Consider the following 26,186-nt stretch of genomic DNA (forward strand, 5'->3'; position numbering starts at 1 on the left):
ACAAACCATTATGAGAGACGTAACAGAAATAAAAATCAGCTCATAGTATTTTATGGTTCTTAGGAGTTTCATTCCATTTCCACTGTGCATTTAAAAAGTACCTCCCCAAACAGCTTAAGATCCAGAGATATTGGGAGTTTACCCCTCCCTTGAAACATCACATGCTTCAAGGAAATCATTGCTTATATAATCTGGATATGCCAGATTGGACAAAGCCAAACTAAGAGAACCTTCATCTCTCTCTGGTTCACCTTTCCATTGTGGTTCTACCTAAATACAAATTCAGACAATGCAAATATAATAATACTTTAACATCTTAATCCCTGAAGACAAAATAGAACACTGCAACAACTTAGCCCCAAAGTGTTTTAACTGGAGGATGAAATTTTCTACAAATGTTGATGATTCCTAACTAGCCTACTAGAAAGGACAGAAAATAGAAAGGACAGTTCAATCTCCTGCTACTTTATTTTAGTTAGAGAAAATGTTAGAGAAAAGAAGCAGAAATAAATAATCTATGAACTTCTAGAGCAGCAGGAAATATTAGTACTCTTTTTTATGTACTGAAATACAACAGTCTGATTTGCAGTTTTTCTTTTCTACCTCATTTTTAATATCAGAATGTATGCGAACAGAGCTAGTTAAGAAAGAAAAAGGAAGCATAAATAATGCAAGTCCCAATTATCCAACAGAACTCTTAATCTGAATCACAAATGCATTATAGAAGGATAAAAATAATTGTTCCCTATCCAGTTAAAAGTAGCTATATTTATTTATTTGTACCCTACCTTTATTATTTTTACAAATAACTTAAAGTGCTGAATATATCCAACACACCTTTCTCCTCCTATTTTTCCTACAACAACCACCCTATGTGAACCTTGTGAACTCTAAAGCTTCCTCCTTCTGTTATGTATTCAAGATGGACAGTGATTAATATTTATATTAAGGGTGTAGGTCTATATGTATATGTTGCATATAGTATGTTTAAATGTGTGTTATGTATGTGTACACTTTGAGAGCAAGCAACTAAATTTCATTTTTAATGTGTGCCATTGTGCCCACAATAAAAAATGTCAATAAAGTTTATCTGTCTGTCTGTCTGTCTGTCTGTCTGTCTATCTATCTATCTATCTATCTATGTGGTGGGCTGGCTGAATGTGTGTGACTGGCCCAAGGTCATCCAGTTGGCTTTCATGACTAAGGCAGAACTTGAACTCTTTCTAGTCTGGTGCCTTAAACACTAGACTAAACTGTCTCTTAATATAGTTGGATAAATAAAAATCAATTATGAGGGAAAAGCAAAGATTTTATATGTTATGAACATTCTGACCAGAAGCTAAGATACAATACTATGTGTTTTCTTGGTGGAAAAACTATGCCATACAAAGACATAGACGCAAGATCTGATTGAAGTTTAATGTAAAATAGATAGTAATTTAGAGATTGAATCTGAACTCTCCCAAAGCACTGTCTCTCTGAATTGGCTATCTATATGCAAACATATGAAATGAATGGACTCAAGATTTGTAATTGTTGTTGCTGTTAATTGCGAAGTCGTGTCCGACCCATCGCGACCCCATGGACAACGTTCCTCCAGGTCTTCCTGTCCTCTACCATCTTCTGGAGTCCATTTAAGTTCACACCTACTGCTTCAGTGACTCCATCCAGCCATCTCATTCTCTGTCGTCCCCTTCTTCTATTGCCCTCAATCTTTCCCAGCATTAGGCCCTTCTCCAATGAGTCCTTCCTTCTCATTAGGTGGCCAAATTATTTGAGTTTCATCTTCAGGATCTGGCCTTCTAAAGAGCAGTCGGGGTTGATCTCTTCTAGGACTGACCAGTTTGAACGCCTTGCAGTCCAAGGGACTTGCAGGAGTCTTCTCCAGCACCATAGTTCAAAGACCTCAATTCTTTGGCGCTCAGCCTTTCTTATGGTCCAACTTTCACAGCCATACATTGCAACTGGGAAAACCATGGCCTGGACTATACGCACTTTTGTTGGCAGGGTGATGTCTCAAAGTTATAACTCAAGTGTCTTATTTTTATGCCATGATGTTCAAATCTCAGGAAAATACATTATAAGTAATAGGGATATTGGGTTGTGTAAAACATTATCAATTATAATAGAATTATCAATTATTCAGAACTGAGAAACTGAGAAAATGAAAGAAAGATGAGTGGTAACCATAATAAAACAATAACAACTACCTTATGCTCACACAGAGGCAGCACCTCTGCCATAACATGAATGATTTTGGTCCTTGTTTTCCTTTCACTTTGTACAGTATAAGACAAATAACTTTTGCCCTATGGTTCTTTCTCTAGAAATGGAAACCTGTAGCTTTACCCCAAAAAAGGCACAGTATCACAAAGCAAACATACAGTTTTAAAAGAAATACTATTTAGCAGTGACATCCACATCTTGACCAATCAGAGTCCCTTCTCCATTAATTGGAATAATCTGGGTATCAGACTTTCATAATGATTCAGGCTGGCAAGACAGGAGCCAATTGTTCCCAGAAAGATACAATAATGTATCTCAACAACTTAAGGTTACCAAGAGACCAAGTAAATATCTGTTAAATTGAAATGGTGGGAGGAGAGTTTATAATTTGGAAGATAGATATAGATCTATCAGCTCTCTGTGCTGCAGTAGAAAATTATTTTTGAGACCTCGTTCTTCACCGATATCTACAATGAAGATACAAGTCTAATGTCTGATACAAGTATCTAATGTCTGAGACACTAGACAAGAGTTGATATACTGTAATAAACTCTTGAGCCCAGTTGTTTGATTGTTGTCAGTGCCATGAGCGAAAAGTTGTTACCCTATGAATTGAGGATTAACATGATGGTTACAGTTACCCACTATCAGGCAAGTTATCAATGCTTTGTTTCAATATTGGTGGTCCACAGGTTATGATGACAATTGGGATTGGGATAGTCAATAAACTACGTCATTGTGAAGTGTGATGTCACATGACCACATCATTTAGCAATGGCAATCCTGGACGCCATTTTAACCCCAGGACCTGCATGGTTGTTAGGTGGGAAGCAATGGGGAGTTCCAAGCAAGGAGTACATGACGAATGCCATGGGCTGGCACTACAGAACATGGGTGGGCAGCAGGGGGCCGATATGCTACAGGAGGGATCCTTGGGGGGGGGAAGCAGCAGAAGTGACTTATTAGAATGACTTGCAACCTTCCTTGCTAGTAATCAAGTGACACAACTCACTCCAATGTCATAATTGTGAACTATAAACCTAAATCGCAATCAATGACCAATGATTGTAATCAATGACCACATTGTGATGGCCAGAACTTCAAGGACCAGTCATAAGTCCATTTTTTCAGCAACAACAACAACAATAATAAAGTTGGAAGGGACCTTGGAGGTCATCTAGTCCAACTGCCTGCTCAGGCAGGAAACCCTATACCATTTCGGACAAATGGCTGTCCAGTCTCTTCTTTAAAACTTCCAGTGTTGGAGCATTCACCGCTTCTGGAGGCAAGTTGTTCCACTGATTAATTGTTCTCACTGTCAGGAAGTTTCTCCTTAGTTCTAAGTTGCTTCTCTCTTTGGTTAGTTTCCATCTGTTGCTTCTTGTCCTACCTTCAGGTGCTTCGGAAAATAGCTTGACTCCCTCTTCTTTGTGGCAGCCCCTGAGATATTGGAACACTGCTATCATGTCCCCCCTCGTCCTTCTCTTCATTAAACTAGACATACCCAATTCCAGCAACCGTTCCTTATATGTTTTAGCCTCCAGTCCCTTAATCATCTTTGTTGCTCTTCTCTGTACTCTTTCTAGAGTCTCAACATCTTTTTTACATCATGGTGACCAAAACTGGATGCAGTATTCCAAGTGTGGCCTTACCAAGGCATTGTAGAGTGGTATTAATACTTCACGTGATCTTGATTCTATCCCTCTGTTAATGCAGCCCAGCACTGTGTTGGCTTTTTTGGCAGCTGCAGTGCACTGCTTGCTCATATTTAAATGATTGTCCACTAGGACTGTGAGATCCCTCTCACAGTTACTTTGAAAACTTGCTGAATGAATGGATGTAAGTAAAAGACTACTTTTTCAAATGATGATAATCAACCAGATGATAAATCAGTTAGCTCAACAGGCAGGATAAATCTACCAAAGCTAGTATCATTTTCAACAGTCCTGACCTGTTTGACGGAAGTTAGAGCTACAGCAATTGCTAGAATATGCAAGGTCAAATTCAAAGGCTTGAAATTTAATTAATCCACTACAATAACCATGAGGCAAGCTAGATGTAGTCAAAAAAGAGATGACAAGACTGAACATCGACATCTTAGGAATCAGCGAACTAAAATGGACAGGAATGGGTGAATTTAACTCAGATGACCATCAGGTATACTACTGTGGGCAAGAATCCCTCAGAAGAAATGGAGTAGCATTCATAGTCAATAAAAGAATAGGAAAAGCAATACTGGGATACAATCCCCAAAATGACAGAATGATCTCAATTTGAATCCAAGGCAAACCATTCAATATCACAACAATCCAAATCTATGCCCCAACCACTGGTGCTGAAGAGGATGAAATTGACTGGTTCTATGAAGCCCTACAGCACCTTATAGAATTAACACCCAAAAATGATGTTCTTATCATCATGGGGGATTGGAATGCTAAGGTAGGAAGCCAAAAGATAACCGGAATAACAGGCAAGTTTGGCCTTGGAGTACAGAATGAAGCAGGGCACAGGCTAATAGAATTTTGTCAAGAGAATACGATGGTCATAACAAACACTCTTTTCCAACAACCCAAGAGACGGCTCTACACATGGACATCACCAGACGGTCAACATAGAAATCAGATTGACTATGTGCTCTGCATCCAAAGATGGAGAAGCTCTATACAGTCAGTAAAAACAAGACCAGGAGCTGACTGTGGCTCAGATCATGAGCTTCTCGTTGCAAAATTTAGGCTTAAATTAAAAAAAGTAGGGAAAAGCACTAGGCCACTCAGGTATGAACTAAATCATATTCCTGATGAATATACAGTAGAGGTGACAAATAGATTTAAGGAACTGGATCTGATAGACAGAGGGCCTGAAGAACTATGGATGGAAGTTCGCAACATTGTACAAGAGGTAGCAACTAAAACCATCCCAAAGAAAAAGAAATGCAAGAAAGCAAAATGGCTGTCTGAGGAAGCTTTGCAAATAGCTGAGGAAAGAAGGGAAGCGAAAGGCAAAGGAGAAAGAGAAAGATACACCCAATTGAATGCAGAATTCCAGAGAATGGCTAGAAGAGATAAGAATGCCTTCTTAAATGAACAGCGCAAAGAAATAGAAGAAAACAACAGAATAGGGAGGACCAGAGATCTCTTCAAGAAAATTGGAGATATGAAGGAAACGTTTCATGCAAAGATGGGCATGATAAAGGACCAAAATGGCAGGGACCTAACAGAGGCAGAAGAGATTAAGAAGAGATGGCAAAACTACACAGAAGAACTATACAAGAATGAGCTTAACGTCCCAGATAACCACAATGAGATGGTCACTGACCTTGAACTAGACATCCTAGAATGTGAAGTGAAATGGGCCTTAGAAAATCTGAGCAACAACAAAGCTAGTGGAGGTGACAGTATTACAGCTGAGCTATTCAAAATCTTAAAAGACAATGCAGTAAAAGTGCTACGCTCAATTTGCCAGCAAATTTGGAAAACTCAACAGTGGCCACAGGATTGGAAAAGGTCAGTTTACATTCCAATTCCAAAGAAAGGCAATGCCAAAGAATGTTCAAACTATCGCACCATTGCACTCATTTCACATGCTAGTAAAGTTATGCTTAAACTCCTACAAGCTAGACTCCAGCAGTATGTGGATCGAGAACTACCAGAAGTACAGGCAGGATTTCGAAGAGGCAGAGGAACTAGAGATCAAATTGCCAACATACGCTGGATCATGGAGAAAGCTAGGGAGTTCCAGAAAAAACATCTACTTCTGCTTCATTGACTATGCAAAAGCCTTTGATTGTGTGGATCACAACAAATTGTGGCAAGTTCTTAAAGAGATGGGAGTACCAGACCATCTCATTTGTCTCCTGAGAAACCTATATGCGGGTCAAGTAGCAACAGTGAGAACCGAACACGGAACCACTGATTGGTTCAAAATTGGAAAAGGAGTCCGGCAAGGCTGTATACTGTCACCCTGCCTATTTAACTTATATGCAGAGCACATCATGAGAAAGGCAGGGCTAGATGAATCAAAAGTTGGAATTAAGATTGCCGGGAAAAATATCAACAACCTAAGATATGCAGATGATACCACTCTAATGGCAGAAAGTGAAGAGGAACTAAAGAGCCTCTTGATGCAGGTGAAGAAGGAGAGTGCAAAAGTTGGCTTGAAACTCAACATTAAGAAAACCAAAATCATGGCATCTGGCCCTCTCAATTCCTGGCCAATAGATGGGGAAGAAATGGAGGTAGTGACAGATTTTATTTTTCTGGGCTCCAAGATCACCTCAGATGGGGACTGCAGCCAAGAAATTAAAAGACGCTTGCTCCTGGTGAGGAAAGCTATGGCAAATCTAGACAGCATACTAAAAAAGCAGAGACATCACCCTGCCAACAAAAGTGCGTATAGTCCAGGCCATGGTTTTCCCAGTTGCAATGTATGGCTGTGAAAGTTGGACCATAAGAAAGGCTGAGCGCCAAAGAATTGAGGCCTTTGAACTATGGTGCTGGAGAAGACTCCTGCGAGTCCCTTGGACTGCAAGGCGTTCAAACCGGTCAGTCCTAGAAGAGATCAAACCCGACTGCTCTTTAGAAGGCCAGATCCTGAAGTTGAAACTCAACTACTTTGGCCACCTAATGAGAAGGAAGGATTCACTGGAGAAGAGCCTAATGCTGGGAAAGATTGAGGGCAATAGAAGAAGGGGACGACAGAGAATGAGATGGCTGGATGGAGTCACTGAAGCAGTAGGTGTGAATTTAAATGGACTCTAGAAGATGGTAGAGGACAGGAAGACCTGGAGGAATGTTGTCCATGGGGTCGTGATGGGTCGGACACGACTTCGCAATTAACAACAACAACAAAATAACCATGAACAATGCAATCAATTCTTCTGCAAAGAAACAAATGGCATTCCATGCTGGTCTATGATCATAATAAAGATTTGATTTGAAAGTGGCTTTCAGAACTTTACTATGAAAAAGAGCTGTAAGATGGGAAGGCTGGTCAGCTATATGAACATCAGTTTGCAAGAATTACTTTATTTGTTACTAATAGTTTATCAAGAATTGTGCCCTTCAACTTATATGTGAACCTTCTAGTTAATGTATCATCTGGATAAAGCAAAATAATACTTAGGATCATCCCATTGAAATTAGAGCCCTATGTGGAAAAAGAGATACCAGATGTTCAAGCTGGCTTTAGAAAAGGCCAGGGTACATGAGAAATTATAGCTGATACATGTAGAATAATTGAAAAAAGCAAGGACTATCCAAAAGAAGTCACTGTTGGTTTTAGAAATGCTTTTGACTGTGACCATCACATCAAGCTTGGAACATGATTAGAAGGAGCGTTGTCTTACCTGAATGCCTTTTCTCAGCATGAAGAATGTAGAATCCACGAATGGGTTGTTTTAGTCTTCTAGCCCAATCAGACCAAACAATCAAATTTGCCACGCCCCTGCAGGGTCTGAGCATGACCCTGTTTCGAAAGGGCGAAGCCAATGATTATGAGACGTGATGGCTCCCGAATTGCTGACACTAACCTAACTGCAAATGATAATCAGGGAGGGGGTGGATTCTACATTCCTCATGCTGAGAAAAGGCGTTCAGGTAAGACAACGCCCCTTCTCCAGCATGTAGAGGACTGTAGAATCTATGAATGGGACATACCAAAGCCTCTATGATCCCACGGGTGGGAAACAGGTTGGTTAAGTGTCGGTGCGGAATTGGACCACTTGTTGTAAAACCCGACGGCCAAAGGCGGCCTCTGCGGAAGCAAACTTGTCAAGCTTGTAGTGGCGAATGAATGGTGAAGGGGATGACCACGTAGCCGCCTTACAAATGTCCTCAATGGACGCCTGGGTTTGCCACGCCGCTGATGTGGAAGCGCTTCGAGTAGAATGCGCTGTCAGGCGACTAGGGACAGGCAAAGAGTAAGGCTGGTAAGACTGAGCAATACAGGCTTTGATCCACCTGGCTATAGTGGAGGATGAAACCTTCTGTCCCTTGGAAACTGTGTGGAAAGATACAAATAATGCTTCCAATTTGTGAAAAGGAGCTGTTCTCTTAATGTACTGACACAATGCCCTGCGTACGTCTAGGGAATGCCATTGCTTCTCTAGTGTGTAAGAAGGATTGGGACAAATGTTCGGTAGTACAATTTCCTGAGTACAGTACAGTGAAACAGTGAGTTCACCTTGGGAATGAAAGAGGGATCTTACCTAAGGACCACTCTATCCTGGTGGAAGGTACATAGGTCTTCCCTGACTGAAAGAGCAGCCAGCTTTGATACGCGTCTCACCGACATAATGGCCACAAGGAAAGCCACCTTGTGTGACAAAATACGAAGAGGGCAAGATCTGATAGGTTCAAAGGAGATCCTGTAGTGCCTGTAGAACTCAAGGTAGTTCCCACAGGGATACATGTGTACTACCGGAGGTCTGGTGTTGGAGACTCCTTTCATAAAGGACCGAACCCTGGGATGATGGGACAGTGGAGTGGAGTTGTCACAGGTAAACACCGTAGAAAGAGCGGCCACCTGCCTACGCAGTGTGTTGGGCGCTAAGCCCCCACCCACTCCATCCATGAGGTATTCAAGAATCACTTGAATAGTGACGGAAGAAATAGACAAACCCTTACGGGTACACCAGTCAAAGAAGTTCTTTCAAGTGGCATCATAAATCCGGTTTGTCGCCGGCTGTCTGGAAGCTTGGATCATAGATATCACTCTTGACGAGTAAGATCCACGCATCAGGAACAGGTTTCAGATGCCAGACGGCTAGTTGTAGCCACTGTGGATCCGGGTACTGAATATCCTCTTGCGTTAGAATTTTCCTCTCTGAAGGGATATGCCAAGGGGGAGCTACGGCGAGGTTCACGAGATCCGCGAACCATGGACGCCTCGGCCAATACGGAGCCACAAAGATTAGCTCTGCTCATTCTTGTAACAGCTTCCGGATGATGGCCGGAATCAAAGGAAGAGGTGGGAATGCATATAGAAGGCCCGCCGGCCACGGACTGCGGAGGGCGTCTGCTTTCTCCGAACCATGAGATGGGTACCGAGATAGAAAGCGGGGAAGCTGGGCATTCACCGGGGATGCAAACAGGTCGACGCTGGGCCAACCAAAACGGTGAGTAATCTCTCAGAAAAGACGGGGATGCAGACGCCACTCTGAATGATCTATCGTAGATCGACTCAGGAAATCTGCCTGGCAGTTCTCCACCCAATATGTGTTCCGCTTTTAGGGACAACAGATTCTGTTCTGCCCGTGACCCCAGACGCTGGGCTTCGGACATTAAGGTTCGAGATCGAGTGCTACCCTGTCTGTTGACATGGGCCTTTGCCGCCACGTTGTCCGTCAGAACCAACACGTGGCGACCTGCCACCTTCCTGAGGAAATGGTGAAGTGCCAGGTGTATGGCTCTGAGTTCTAACCAATTTATGCTTTTCTTGAGATCCCGTTGAGACCACCGTCCCTGGGCGAATTGAAGATGTAAATGTGCCCCCCACCCAAACAGACTGGCATCCGTGGTTAAGGTTACTCAAGTCAGTTCTCGGAACAGGGACCCCTTGGACAACGCCGGGGACATCCACCAGATAAGGGACGTGAGTGTCTGTGCTAGGACTCGCACCCTCTGTGGAAAGCAGGCTACCCCTCGTTTCTGGTAGGGGAGTAGGAACCACTGAAGTTGTCTCATGTGAAGCCTGGCCCAAGGCACTATGGCAATACATGAGATCAGTTTACCTAACAGCTGTGAGAGCAGAAGTAGGGTCACACATTTTTCTTTGTGCACCTTGGTGATCATGGTGCATATACTGACCTGACGCTCCTGAGACAGGAAAACCTTGCACTGGTTGGTATCTATTACTGCGCCCAAGTGGAGCAAACACTTTGTTGGGATCAAATGGCTCTTTTGAAAGTGGATCATAAAGCCATGATCCTGGAGTGTCCTGATCGTCAGTGCCACGTCTGATCAGGCGTTCAGTGCCGAGGATAACTGGATTAGGATATCGTCCAAGTAGCACTGAATGCGGACTGGTACCAACCTGAGGTGGGCGGCAAGGACCGCCAGAATCTTGGTGAAAACCCTTAGAGCTGATGATAGGCCGAACGGCAAGGCCTTGTACTGATAGTGATGGTTGGAATACCTGAATCTGAGGAACCGTCTGTGACGCGGATGTATGGGAATGTGCAGGTAAGCTTCTGTCAGATCTATGGATGTGAGAAAATCCCCCGGCCGAATGCTGCCTAGAATGGAATGCGGAGTTTGCATCTTGAATTTGTGGTACACTAGGAACAAATTTAGGGCTTTGAGATCTAGGATCGCCCTCCATCCTACCGAGGTCTTTGGTACCATGAATAGGATGGAGTAAAAACCTAGTCCCCATTGATCTGGGGGTACCCGCTCTATTGCCTCTATGTTTAACAGATGATGAATGGCCTCTTCCATGAGACCCTGTTTTACAGGATTTTGCGATAGGGGGCAGGTGATGAAGCGCTGGGTAGGGAAGGTTAGGAATTCCAGAGACAGACTGTCTCTGATGGTAGTGAGAACCCAGGTGTCCGTGGTGGTGCTTTCCCATTTGTGGAAATAAAGTGGCGCCGATTGGTGGAATCCGCCTCAAGTGACTTTGACTTCCGGAAGGGACGACCTCCTCTGCCACGAAAGGGGCGCTTAGCCTGGAATTGTGGCTTAGGTTTATCTCTGTAGCCGGACCGGTCCGAGGAGCGGTCCGGCCCCGCTTGAAAGGGCCGATACCCGCTCCAGGAAGCTCGGTCTGAACCAGACTTAAACGACGGACGCCGATTATACAGTAAAAAGCGTCTGCCCGTCTTTTTGACAATGTGAGATAGTACCTTGATCTTTTCTTTGTTTTCAACCTGGTAAGGAGTAAGAGCCTCCCCAAAAAGGCGACCCTTTTGGTATGGTGCCGCAGCCACTCTCCATTTGTGCCTGGTGTCGGCCTTCCAATTTTTAAGCCAGAACAACCGGCATGCAGCCACGTTGGAAGCTATGGCCCGAGCTGAATATTTGGCCGAGTGCAGAGACACATCCGCCATGTATTCCAATGCGGCCCTCAATTTAGTAATATCCTGGTGAACCCTTACCTTGTCTGGGGATATTCTAGCCTGTAATTCTCGGAGCCAGATTAATGTGATTCTGGCGAAGAAGGAGTTGGATGTTGAAGCTCTTATAGCCCAAGCTGATGCTTGATGGGTCCTGCGGAGGAAAATCTCAGATTTCTTGTCCTCAGCCTTAAGGGCCTCTGACATATCTCCTGGGATCTTGGTGTCTGACAGTATGGGGGTGAGAGCCGCATCTACTCCCGGAACTTCAAGGACATCATTGAGGGAAGGGACCGTATCCAAAAGTTTACGATCTATTCCCCCAAGAGCAGAGAAACTTCCAGGAGATCCCCACTGATCCCGAATGGATTTTAAAAACATGGGGGGACAAGGTATCTGTAGGTTCCTTGTGACCAGTTCCAAAAACAGTGGGTCAGAACTCTGTCCAAAGTCCTGATCGACTGTTTGTGGTTTCACCGGTACAATTTTCCTAATGACATAAGCCTTTTGTAAAAGAGAATAAAATGAATTTGGGTTAAACACCCCTACCATAGGAGTGGGCTCCGCCTGAATGTCTTCCTCATCTGACCACATGCCTTCTTCCGGAATCTGTGCAGAATAATCCGAAACCTCGCTCCCCCCAGAGTGAGGTGGAGAACCGTGATCTGAGATCATATACTCCCTTGGATGCGTAGTCTCTGTGGACATAGGAGGATTTGACGGTCCTGGGAACGGAATGGCCCTGCCTGAGGACACCATTGCCTGAGCCACCACCTGTGAGCTCATAGCCTGGAGTTGGGCAGTGAATGAAGGATGCTCAGTGGACCGTAGGCCCGCCGTCGGCGTGAAAAATGCCGGAGTTTGAGGGGGGAGCTGCAGTAAACTCCCCCTGGGACCCACATGACATCGAGGATGGGCCAGGTTCAGTGGCTGGAATTGAATCTTGGATTTGCATTCTCAAATCCTGATCAAAGAGAAAGAGTTGGTCCCGATCGTATCCAAGCAAGGACCCCTGATCCAGGTCTTGCATGGGGGACCAAGTCCGTAGAAAAAGGGAAGGACATTGGTCCCCTGATATGGACACATGAGGGGAAACGGAGACAGGTTGTGTCTCCGCCACACGTTGCTGGGCCTTAGAAAACTGTCGTTCCAGTGCCTTGTGCTTGCTATCTGCTTGCCTGTCAGCCGTCTTAGAGATCTGTTTAACCTTGGCCTTGGCCTTAGCGGGTGCCTCCTCACTGGGTGACTTGCGTTTTACATTTCCACTGGGGGTGGACGCCTGTGAAACGGTGTTATCCGCCATAGGGAACGAGCGACAGGAAAAAACAGGTTTTCACCAGGAGATCCCTGGATCAGCCCTGATCTGCAGAAGGAAAAGCAGGTTTTCACTAGGAGATCCCTGGATCAGTCCTGTTCTGCAGGAGAAGAAAGGGCAGGATTTTACCAGGAGATCCCTGGATCGGCCCTGGTCTGCAGGAGAACAAAAGGCTACGGCCCACCTGAGTGGTACAGGCCTACACGAGGGTCTGTGAGGTCCGGCCCGCCGTTAAGCACGGAGTCACTATGCGATATAAGCCGCGCTGCACTCGGGCTGTCCTCCCCGTTCAATTTTTCAGGCCCACTGTAATGGTGAGACCATTGGGCCAATAATATATCAAATTGCAATTAATAATAAATTTGCATATGCATATAGATGTAAGTGTGTGTGTGTGTGTGTGTGTATGTATGTATGTGTGTATGTATGTATGTATGTGTGTATATATATATATATATATATATATATATATATATATATATATATGTATGTATGTATGTATGTCTGTCTGTCTGTCTGTCTGTCTGTCTGTCTGTCTGTCTTTGGTTGTTCGGGTTTTCTCCCGCGTAAAATTGGAAGTGTATTGGCGACGTTTCGACGAAGTCCCATTCGTCATCTTCAGGCTGGTGTTTTCAGCTTTGTGCTTCAAGGAGCACGAAGCTGAAAACACCAGCCTGAAGATGACGAATGGGACTTTGTTAAAACATCGCCAAGACACTTCCAATTTTACGCGGGAGAAAACCCGAACAACCAAAGACCTACATAAAAACACCCGCGAAAACCTCAGAATACATACATATTATGTATGTATGTATGTATGTATGTATGTACACACACACACACACACACACACACACATACATACACACATTTGATTTGAATTTAATCCTAATTTAATTTAATTTTTTTTGATCCTCGTGTCTCACAGTGGCGGATAAGGACAGTAACTGCCAACCACTATATGCAGACAGCGGAAAGAAAAACAGGCAAGGCAAGCAGCAGTCAATGTGAGATACTAGATGCTTGAAAGGGACAGGTAAGTAACACTGTATGATCTCAATACTAGAAGTTTCAAAAAGAGTAAGAGACTCAATCTATTTTCCTTCTGGCCATGAGGTGACTTAAAATGGCGTCCACCAAGAATCTGAAGCAGAGAGGTAAGGAGAGTCTAATCCAAGAGGGGTGGAATTAAGAGCTCCTATATCCCCCCACGGTAGAAATATCAGCAAAAGAGTTCTACTGCTCTAGATGGTAAATAGCAGAGAAGGTTGTAAATAGATCAGACTGATTACTTCTGTGATCGCACGGAGCCCAAAATGGCGGCTCTGATCAGATAAAATACAATCTGATGTGGAGAGGTCCTCTTCTAAGGGAACCCAGCAACTATTTTTGGATTTTGAGCTAATTTGAAGCAGAATGGAAATTGAAAAAATATGAGAACGATCTAGCAAGGAGCTCAAAATGGCGTCCACGACTGTTTGAGTGAGTAATAAAGCCAGAAATAACCAATCCAAGTTTTTGGAAGAAACTAGTAATTTCCAAGCCTCATTTCAACAATGATGATCGTGGGGGGGGGGATTGCTGTGTAGAGGCAGCGATCGCGACAATCAGCTGTCTGCCTCCAAAAGACTGAACGGAGAAGGGAATTGATTATAGAAGAGGATTGCAGCCCTGAGCCCAGAGCTGAACCAGTCCCCCCAAAAACAGGAAAGTAGGGAAAGAATCCACGAATGGCAATAACTACCTTTCTAATCTAAATCAGGAGCCAAATTTTCAGGTGTCTTCAGGGCTGAGACCAAACGAAACTGGAGCATGCTCAGACCCTGCAGGGGCGTGGCAAATTTGATTGTTTGATCTGATTGGGCTAGAAGACTAAAACAATCCATTTGTGGATTCTACATTCCTCTACATGCTGGAGAAAAATGTGCATCCCAGAACACCTCATTGTCCGCATGAAAAACTTATATACAGGTCAGGAAGCCACAGCACGAACAGAACATAATGAAACAGATTGGCTCCAAGTCGGTAAATGAATAATATCAATAACCTGCATTATGCTGATCACACTACTCTAATTATCTTAATAAAAAATGGACTTATGACTGGTCCTTGAAGTTCTGGCCATCACAATGTGGTCATTGATTACAATAATTGGTCATTGATTGCGATCTAGGTTTACAGTTCGCAATTATGACATTGGAGTGAGTTGTGTCACATGATTGCTAGCAAGGAAGGTTGCAAGTCATTTTAATAAGTCATTTCTGCTGCTTCCCCCCCCCCCAAGGATCCCTCCTGTAGCATATGGGGCCATTATCACAATTCATCACAAAATCTAATGTTCAGAATACACGTCTTATCTATTTGAGTTCTCACCATCTTACATCAACTAATTAGTAATACAATATTCTTATTTTCTGGTAATTTCCATATATCTTAAATTTAGTAACCAAAATTCCTCCTATTTCAACATTTAATACTTCCTGTCTTTTTTTCTTAATATCTACTATCTCATATTTAAGCTAATAATTCTTATTATTACTCTAGGTAAAAAAATATTACATTCATCAATTGATTTTTAGCATATATATTTTTATATGCTAAATAATATATAAATATTATATATATATATATATATTAGCATATATGAGCCGAGGTGGCACAGCAGTTAGAGTGCAGTACTGCAGGCCACTTTAGCTGACTGTGTTCAGCAGGTCAGCGGTTCAAATCTCACCGGCTCAAGGTTGACTCAGCCTTCCATCCTTCCGAGGTAGGTAAAATGAGGACCCAGATTGTTGGGGGCAATGTAAATATATATATACATTGCTTACTGGTGTACACCGCTTAGAGAGTGCTTGCACTTAAAGCGGTATATAAGTCTCATAAATATATATGTATGTATGTATGTATGTGTATATATATATATATCTCCTTTACATTTAACCTTTATAAGCAAATCAGTATTCATATTTAACTATTAATATTTATACTTCTAAGTTATAATTAACCGAAGTTTTCTTTATCTCATCTCATAACAATGTCTAATATTTCAAAGTACACGTCTTATCTATTTGGATATATTCTATTTTAATTCGCACAAGTAAGTCAAAACCCCAATTTTCTTCAGTCTTATTCTAGCTTTCTTTCTTTGCCAAATTGTCTTCCATGTCCGTGCTTTAGAGTCATCAAACAAATCTTCCTGTATTGTTATATAGATTATTTGACGTAGAAAAAACCATCTGGTCGCCATTTTTTTGAGAGGACTAACAAATCGTCTCTTTATTTTTCCATCTCAACGTAGTTGTCCTGAACTGTTTATCTTCTCTTCAATCTGTTCTTCTTCTTGATCCTCGGGTTCTTTCTGATTTATGTAGAAAGTCTTCTCCTTTTTTCCATATTGTCAGTCCATTTTCTGGGTTTTCCATTGACTGTATTTGTTGATCAGTTGAATCTTTTGTCATACTCTTTAATTGTTCCACCTTTTCTGTTATATTCTGTGGAATTGATTTTTCAGATGTAATTAAAGTTTAGGTTTGTATATCTGGGCTGACATTTTGTTCTTTTTTGTAACCTCTTATTTCATCAGTAGCTGTAAGAATAGTTTGATGAATTGCTTTTAACACAGAGAGAATCTGTTCTTGATCTTCATCCATATTTTCTTAATGTATGAGGTTAAAAGCTTTACAATCAGAGAATGCAAAAAAAAAAAAGATTTTGTCACTGAATAAGGAATACAGCTGGGCTTTTCTCAAGATTGTATAAGTCTTATCTATTTTTCTGGGTTGCTAGCCAAGTCTCTTTTAGACAATAACAAATTGTAGTATCAGGTTTAGCCATAAGATGTTGCTCCTACCCTTAAAAGTCTTTTTTCGAACCCCACGTTTTTATAATCTTTTCAGTTTTGCTTCTTTCTTATAAGTAAAAATCCCAATCTTCAATAAGCATAGAAGATCTTTTAGTCCACAAACTTTAAAAAATAGAATTCCAATTAGGATCAAATTGTTCTTTCAATGTTTTAAACTCCCCTGGGTAGTTAGTCACTGCTGTTTCTACAGGGAGGGGTAAAATCTCCTTTCCCTCTCCACAGGGGGAAAAGTATTTAAGGCAGCTTATGCAGGTAAAGAAAATAGTTAGGATTTAAGAGAAGTAGATCTCACTCAGTCTCGTCCGTGCTGCCTTAAAATTGCCAGATGGTAAGTGTGACTTTGGCTGTCTGCAGCCTAGTGAGGAGCCATATTGCTATGGCCGGTCTTTCGTCCGCTGGTTTGGAGGGCTGCCCTGGATCAAGCAGAAGAGCTACTGCCCTCCCACAATCCAAGGGGGATCCCCTCCTTGCTAGTCGCCCCTATGGGGTGACTTTCGACCCTTTCCAGGGTCCCCCAGTGAAGCGAAACTGACTGCAGAAGACAGAGCTTGCCTTCCAGACTTCCATATTGGCTGCCTCGGCAAACCGGAAGTCCTCACACTACTCTGATTATCAAAAAGCTCTAGGAGGAAAGTGAAAAAAAATGGAAATAAATATAACAAGACTAAATGAATGACAATAGGTAGAATAACCAGTCTTAGAATTAGCAATGAAAATATCAGTGGTGGATGGCTTTTTCTTTTAAGATCAACTTTCAGCAGTAAAGGAACAAGCACTTAAAAATACACTGCAAACTAGCACTTGATGAAGCAGCCATGTACGCCTTGGAAAAGATAGTCATGATGTTGTTCTACCTAAAAAAATCAGAATCATGCAAGCTGTGAAATTCCTTGTAACACTCAATGAAGTGAAAGTTGGACTTTGAAGAAGCAGGATACAAAGAGTATTGATGCTTTTGAACTCTGGTGCTGAGAAAGACTCCTGAGAATACTGGAGATAGCCAAGAAAACAAACAAATGTATCAGCAAACAAATCAATGCAGAGTTCTCACTCAAGGTACAAATGACCAGGCTCAAATTATCCTACTTCAGACAAATTATGTGAAAACCTAGCTTTCTAGAGAAGGCTTTAGTGCCGGGAAAGGTTGAAGGAAAGAGAACAGATCACCAGCAGCAAAGTGGATGGACTCAGTAGAGATGAGACAGATCATAATGAAGAAAATTTATCAATGTGATCATTAAAGTCAAAAATACTTTGATAGCACATAATCAATCAATTAAAAAGCATGACAGAAAAAGTCTACTCCTATTTCCAATTTACAAGAAAAACTTTGCTTTCCTAGACAAAGAACATAGTTATCAACCATCTTGTAACTCTACTAAAGGATCAAGCGGTCAGTGGCTTGCTCTAGTATCTGAACCAAGTGATGTTGTATCAGAATCAGAGAAGTCTATATAAATTGACCAGGATGATGAATCTACTGCTCATCTAATACACAGCAATGTACCTACTGCAGCACTCCTGAGCATAGCAGTACTTTCCCACTTACTGTCCTCATGTAGGATTTCTAATTAATCTTTTGACCAGAGCTTCAAAGTAGGTAATTTCAATTCTGTAAAAAAAAAAAAAAAACTGGAAAGATACAATTATATAGAGGACTCAAAACTGCCCTTTATATCCATTTCCCTCTCAATATTAGATAAACTGTTCTAAATCATTTTCCCCTTTAAAAAAACAAAACATTAAACTCATATCTCTCATTAAGTTGGATAAGAAAAAAGGTACACTTTAAAAAAAGTTAACTTAATATAAAAAAAGAGCTCATGTATTTCAAATACTAACAGGCCTTATCTTACTGCTATGTTTTTCTTTCAAATGAAGTTTACCTGTCCATTTAAACAGAACATCTGCAATACTACAACCTACCTCCAATTCTAGAAGATTTATTCCCAGAAGACTAACAGATTATTCTCCCAAATAACCAGATAGGGATGATAGGAGATAGATAGGAGTTATCTAGAATATTCTGTTTCCTAAATTATGTGTTTTGCATATTGCTATTGAATATTGGATCATTTTCAATTATCAACTTTCCACCTAACACTAATAAACACTCTCAGTGATACTGAGAGTCCTACTTGTTACATCAGAACTTCAGAAGAGCTTTAAAGTTGTCCATCATCTTGATTCTTTGGACTGGTGACAGAAGCCCTTGGGCAGACAGTTCTTTTTTTTTTTTTTTTTTTTTTTTTTTTATTAAAAGAGTTCTTTTAACAGCATAAGACTGTTAAAAGTCATAAGACTGGCATGAAGATCTGAGGGTAATAAGATACATAATTAAAAAAATATTTATTTTATTTCATATTCTTTGGAAGCCCACTAAGGCAGGGGTGTCAAACTCAAATTTCATTGAGGGCTGCATCAGCATTGTGGTTGCCCTCGGGGGGCTGGGTAGGTGTGGCCAGGGTGGGTGCGGCCTACTGGGTGGGCATGGATGGAGTGGGTGTGGCTTACTGGGTGGGCATGGCCAGCTCTACATCATTCGTGTCAAGGGTGCCTGTGGGGGGCCTAGGCAGGAGTGGGACAAATCTGAGGGTCTCTAGCGAAGGGGGTGGGACCAGGGCAAGCACCAAGACATGGTCCATTTCTTCATTCCTCACAAAGGGTGACACCTCCCCAGCATGCACCCAGGGGGCGGGGCTGACGTGGCAGGGGCTGGTTCCTCACTGTTTCTAGACAGCCTTGTGGAGCTAAGACTGAATGTGTTTCAGCATAGGTAGCCACCACAAAATTGTAAATTGGCTCCTGGCCGGCCTGTAAAATTTCTTTTACGGACTGGGAGACAATATTTAGCTTTCAGCTATAAAGAAAGCAAATATCCAATATGCCTTTGAAGGGACACTTCTGTAAACTCTGAAAAAGATCTCTTTTTTTATAATATCTCATGTGAGAGTATTCGGCTCAAATCTGAATAATATTTTTATCCCTTTTCTTTTTATAAATATACATGAAGAAAAATTAACTATTTTTTTCCTCTAGAATTGTCACTGTCCAGACATTGCAGGCCTTTTTGTGTTATCTCTCCCTCTTCCATAAATTATAGACAAGTAAGTATATATCTGGATGTGTCAGCCTGCTGTAGCAAAAGCACAAGAAAAACTGTGCTTAGTAAATATTAATTTATTATATCCCAAGCTTCTGTGCCTTACATTCACTTCACTGAAAACAATTGATGAAAATAAAGGTTATAGTATCTGTATTTGTTTTTAAGGTTCCACAAAATTCTTTATAGGATTTTTCATCTATTTGTTACTTTGCAATTTTCAAAAACAAAACATATAAATAGCTCATGGCCAACTGCTGCTTGCCATTTAATGAAGACAAAGCAAAAATGTTCCAGACTATGGAAGCTATTTTTAGATAAATCTATCCACAACTTTATTAGGCTTTTGCAATTAACAAAATTAACAACAAAACTAGTGTCTCATAGGACCTTAAACATTAGCTAGAATGATGTTACAAAGTCTGATGAAAAACAATCCAACAAAGTGAATATTGTCCCACAAAAGCTTATGTTAATAACAATATTAAGAAGTTTCTAAGATGTTACAGGGCACTTTGCTTTTTCTTTAATAAATATATGAATATTTTATTTTCATGGATCCAAACAGTGTGTCTGTAATTACAGTATTTCCAAAAATATTCTTAGAGAATGAAATTATTGCTGTTTGCAGCTCAGTGCTTGGTCTGAAAGAGTAGGCACCTATCAAAAAAAAAAATAGCTACATTAAACCGAAATGTAAAGCTGACATCTTTGGACAAAGGAAACCAGGCCCATTAGTTTGCCTTGTAGAAAAAGAGGATTTTATAACTGGCCATAATCATCATGGTAGCAATTTTGTGACAATATTAGGACATGCTTTCAAAATTCCAAATATGTTAATTACCCCCAAAATATTGGGGATCTCTGAATATTTCATAAAATAATAAATCAGTGGTAGAATGGGCAGTAGAAAATGTTAAGTCAAAGGAGATTTTAATGAAGCATTTATGTACTCTTTAGCACTGATTTCATAAGACTGGAAATTATGCCACAGAAAAAGCAGTGGTATTAAATACAAGGCAGACAGTCACAGAAGATGAAAGTGTCCTAGAAGATATGGGACTAAGCTTGTATAATACAAGAAACAAGATAACTCAAAGAAAAAAACCCAAATAAATAGTAAATGACCACAGCAAAGGGATGGAGAGAATATGAATGAAGAGTTAAACAGTTGAAAAGCAAAATGAACACCAGGCATTGGATATGTGGAAAGAGTCAAAAGTATCTGTAATGCAAGAGACGTTTTACTGAATGTATGTGTTGGAGTTGAATCTTATTAAAAAATAACCAACAAAATGTGAAATTTCTACTACATGAAGACAGACTTACCTTGATATTTTGGGCATCAACATTAGCTCCAGCCTCTAACAGTAGACTAATCACTGTAGTATTTCCTGCTAGAACTGCCCAGTGTAGTGCTGTATTCTTGTGATATTTGTCTCCCAAATTCACCGAAACATTAAAAGTAAGCAGCAACCGAGTAGGATCCACACTGGAAAATTAACAAAAACATTATATAAACTAAGACATTGTGTTTATTTAGATAAAAAATTCCTTGGAGAAAGAATATATATTCTTTCAGACTGGACCAGGTTAGTTTCTGAATTAATTAAAATACAAATGAGTGATTTATTACTAGTGACAACCACAACAACTTCCCTTCACTGGAACTGTCCGTGCATGAAGAAGCAGAACCATCAAAGCAGAACCCAACCTTCGAAGCAGCCCTGAAAGATATCATGGTCATTAACAAATATGTATCAAATGAATCCAAGAGGTTTAATGATGCCAGCAAATGTCATATACGCTACAGGAACCAATATAATCTCAGTCAAGCTCTGAAACATGACTGGAAGAGATCAAGATAATCTGTTTTATCTAGGAATCTTTGTAACTGAAGTCCTATCATCTTCTCCATAAACTTCCCTAAAAAGGGAGACTAGAAATTGAATGGAAATTATAGAAGACTATATCAAGAGATGGACTCTTAAGCAGAAATGCACACTGAATTCTTTGAGGATAACTATAAAACATCCTTCACAAAAGAGATATTTATCTCTTTCCTGAATCAAGCTACACACACCCCCATCTAATTTCTTGAAAGATCCAAGCAGGGCGTGGACTCATTTTAGTGGAAACTAATCTCATGTTATTGAGAGTTTTATCCTCTTTCTCAGATTTCACTAATTCAAAAAGGTCTCAAATGATCTTACAAAATATTGCTCTAGTCATGGCACTAGACTGTCCAAAAGCTGTTGAATCTGGATCAAATGTCAGGAATTTTATCTGCGAAGAGCCTTCCAAACATGATGTAGGGGCAAGCAGTCACTTTTCTTAGCCGTTCTGAGAATACAATTACAGTGGAGAAGTACAGTTTTTCATTGATCTGATTATCACTGTATATTGCCAAATCTGGGCTGAACAGTGACATTAATTCTTCATTTCCTCAATCCCATAGTCTATTTTGGTATTTATCAATAGGATTGCCATGTTGTCTGGATTTAATTTCATGTTCTTTTCCTTGTTTAATCATTAGAGTTCAATGATGTCCAAGCTATTGAATATTTCCTTGGAACTGGATAATAAGGAGCAAGAGCTGAGTATTATCAATATAATAATGCGGATAACATTATGCAGTAGATCTTCTATAAACAATAGAATTGTGCATAGTTTCAAAATAATTTGGAAGTAGTGTGTCAATCCTTACGTATTTCTCAGCTACTGATTAAAGCAGAATTGCTTTTTCAGGTTTCTAGGAAAACATGAAAAAAGATCTTGTTGCTCTAAAAATGTGATAGAATATCAAATATCAAGAGACTGCAGAGGAGAAAACAAGAATGATGTAAAATAGATGTATCAGCTCATGGAGACTAGAGGTAGTATAGCCAGGTATAGGGGAAAAAAATCATAGAAATATCACCTTAATTATGTTGAGTATGAGATCTGCTTTGACGGGCTTTCAAATTTTGTTATGTGACCCTATTGGCAATATTTTTTCTGGAAACTGAAGTGGCTCGTTTGCTAGCTTGGTTGAACTATCTTAATGGACAGTAGAAGGGTGATATGTACATGTGAGGTATGAACCATTTCATTCAAATCATACTTAAGAATATAACATTCTAACATTTTATGCTATGTATAAGCTACTTGAATGTTAAAAATAACGACCCACAGATTTAAAGTTAAATAAGAAAATTACCTGTGTGTTCTATAAGCTGCCCACATTAAAGGTGTCATTCCATTTTGATCCATCATATCAACATCCTGAGGAAAACAAAAATAATCAAATATAAAAAGAAAATACTAATGGAAAACATTTAAATACCTTCTCTGAAGGATAGTAATAGTAGTAAAGTTGGAAGGGACCTTGGAGGTCATCTAGTCCAACCCCCTGCTCAGACAGGAAACCCTACACCATTTCGGACAAATGGCTGTCCAGTCTCTTCTTAAAAACTTCCAGTGTTGGAGCATTTACTGCTTCTGGAGGCAGGCTGTTCCACTGATTAATTGTTATCACTGTCAGGAAGTTTCTCCTTAGTTCTAGGTTGCTTCTCTCCTTGATTAGTTTCCACCCGTTGCTTCTTGTCCTGCCTTCAGGTGCTTTGGAAAATAGCTTAATTCCCTAAAACAGGATGGACAGGACAAAACAGTGGCTGCATTTAGATTGCCGCCACATAACCCAAAGATACATGGTCTGCCTCCTTCCACAACCTAAGATCTGGAAAGCTTCAGAAGGTAAGTGTGGGACATAATGGGTGTGTGGGATGGAATCCAAGCATTGCAGGATTCCAGCAGGATGGGATGGAAGAGAGAGGCAGAAGGGTGCTGCGGCAACCCAGTGGTGGGTTGTAAGGGTGAATAACTGTAGGCTACAAAGTACTATCTCCAATTAAATCCCTATTTGCAATTGAGTCCGTTCAGATAATATAAAACAATTGACTAGTACTATATTCAACTATTCAGAGGTAAGTTCTGATGACTTTGAAGAGTTATACCCAGGAAGTTATGTATAGTGCTGCATATGTTAATCTCAGAAATGCACTTATAAAATACACAAGAGCATGTAATTGTCACTCCTAAAGTTATGAAGCAAATGTACATACCTGTCCCTTGGCTATTAGGTAAGCGACAATAGATGTATGTCCAAACTGGGCTGCTAAATGAATACAACTACATCCTTCTCCATCAATTAATGATGGATCTGCACCATATTTCATAAGCTGTACAACCATTGATAAATGACCCTGTCTAAAACATTAAAAAAACAGCATTAAATTTTGTAATGTAGCTTTTTCTTTATTTGCAGATTATTTCACCTAGAGAAGAAGTACAAATCTATTTAAGTCTATCTATTTACAAGATCATTTGTTTTCAAAATCATCCTAGGTAACAATTTCAAAAATGTTGCTTGCTTATTATATTTTTAGATGATGAGAATTACAATGTAATACATTTAGGTGGCACAAATTTGGGAGAAATCTGATTCATGTGACCAGGAGTTTTGACAAAACAATTGAAACATGGAAATATTCCATGAGCACATACAACCTTTTCAGGTTTTACATTCAACAGTCATGCAGCTTGTTCCTTTAATAAATATACTAGATATTTTGTTATGCTTTCTGAAAATTTTTCGAGAACCTTAGTGTATTAGTGAATGTACAAATAAGTCCTTTCAAAATCATTAAACAGCAAATAATCAACTCTTAATTCATTGAATTGACTGATAATCCACTGTGATTTGCTAAGACTCCTAACAATTATTAAATACATAGTATCTAATTTTTAAAATCCATACTAAATATGCATAAAATAACAAATAAATGTCAATGTACCAAACCAAAATCAAAACAAACTCAGGAACAACAGAAGAATCCAAATGGCAGCTACTTACTCTTTGGGGCATCTATTTTCAGTGTCTTCTGAAATTACAGGGAGTCTTAGACTTATGACCACAAGAGAGCCCAAAATTTCTGTTGCTAAGCAAGGCAGTCGTTAAGCAAGTTTTGCCCCATTTTGTGATCTTTTTGTCACAGTTAAATGAATTACTAGGGCTCAGTGAATCATGCTGACCTATCTATAGCCTATACTTGCCCAACAAGCAGTAGCTATGAGTCCAAGTTGCAGATCTGTTTCCTCAGTGTCTGACAGAGATGTTATAGAAACTCAATGCTCAACCAGCAACTCTTTCTTGCTGGATTTATTTTGCAGTAGAGTGTTGCAAAACTGTTTTATAAATATTAAATAATAATGAAATTATGTGAAAACATCCAATATTTCCCACCTAGTTGCCCAATGGAGTGGTGTGGAATTCAGGTCACCTCCAAGCTGGTCAACAATGGCACCTTTTGATATGTAGTATCTGTAGACAAAGAATAAATATAAATCTAATAATGGGAAGTCAGAAAGTGATAACACTTTCATCAAGAAATGCAGGACATGAAAAGAGGTTTTATAAACATAAAACAGTGTTTTACATTCATTATATTTTTGGGCTAATCAGTAAATGATATACTGCTTTTAAATAGTTAAAGATTATCAAAGTGACTTTCAACTGAACACAGTTCTCAAAAAACAATGACTAATGAGAAAACTGACTTTTAAAGTAAAACTGTTACTTACATAACTATATACCAGTGGTTCTCAACCTTTTTAATGCCGCAACCCCCAACCGGTCGTAAGTCGAGGACTACTCAACCGGTCGTAAGTCGAGGACTACTCAACTGGTGCAGCACCATTTGCAGAATGGGACTTTTGGCGGGCTCAGCAGGGCAGAGACAGCCTGGACAATTCCTATTGGCTTTTGAAAGCCAATAGAATTAGACTCTATTCAAGAGAGTCTATTCTATTGGCTTTCAAAAGCCAATAGAATAAAAGGGAGTAGCACAGCTAAGGAAAAGGGGGAAAAAATGGCGGACTGCATTGTTTGGCGACCCCCGTGAAATGGTCATTTGACCCCAAATGGGGTCCCGACCCACAGGTTGAGAACCACTGCTATATACAGAAATTAACTCATAAAAATATTTTAAATGCTTGTTCATTCATGCTGTTACCATTAGTTTTTATCAGATTAAAAAAAAGCAGAGATTAAGAAACAACTCCACTGCAGACGTTCACTGAAATTGGGTGGCCAATAAGTTTAAATAAATTCTATATTCATTTTGGGGAGGCCACACAGTAATTTGCAGAATCACTGCTCAAGAAGCATTAAACATTTCAAAGCTAATGTACATGTAACCCAGGTAAATTGACTTTGTTTCCAATGTTCTTCTCTGCCTCATATCCTACTGTCAAAAGAGATAATGGCCAGGAAAGAGTTTTATTTGTAATAATCCATTTGCCTAATTTGTAACCTTTTCAATGCCAATGATTTTTAAGCTTTTAAAATCTTTTTGTTTCTCTTCTTTTTTAAACAAGTAAGATTTTAATTGTTTTATGCTACATTTTAATGTTATAAATTACCCAACGAATGAAAAGCACTATACATGTTCATAAAACAAAAAAGCTTCCTCCAAACAACATGCATAGCATTCCTATTTTTTTATGAACTCCTTGACCACGGGTCGGCAACCCGCGGCTCCGGAGCCACATGCGGCTCTTTGAGCCATCCCCTGCGGCTCCAGAGCCT

The 26,186-nt window shown here is 40.3% G+C and overlaps 1 protein-coding gene across 1 annotated transcript in view; it reads right to left on the reverse strand.

The window, feature by feature from the left end:
- The window catches only part of ZDHHC17 (zinc finger DHHC-type palmitoyltransferase 17), a 77,111-nt gene that overhangs the window by 20,902 nt on the left and 30,023 nt on the right, over positions 1-26,186 (reverse strand). The window contains exons 4-7 of the mRNA XM_039343300.1: positions 24,843-24,920; positions 23,662-23,806; positions 22,758-22,822; positions 20,888-21,050 (exon numbers count right to left, since the gene is read on the reverse strand). Coding sequence (XP_039199234.1) covers positions 20,888-21,050; positions 22,758-22,822; positions 23,662-23,806; positions 24,843-24,920 — 451 coding nt within the window. The remainder of the gene's footprint in view (positions 1-20,887; positions 21,051-22,757; positions 22,823-23,661; positions 23,807-24,842; positions 24,921-26,186) is intronic.

Source organism: Crotalus tigris, unplaced genomic scaffold, assembly GCF_016545835.1.
Source record: "Crotalus tigris isolate CLP2741 ecotype Arizona unplaced genomic scaffold, ASM1654583v1 scf7180000017836.1595184, whole genome shotgun sequence".
NCBI classification, from domain to species: domain Eukaryota; kingdom Metazoa; phylum Chordata; class Lepidosauria; order Squamata; family Viperidae; genus Crotalus; species Crotalus tigris.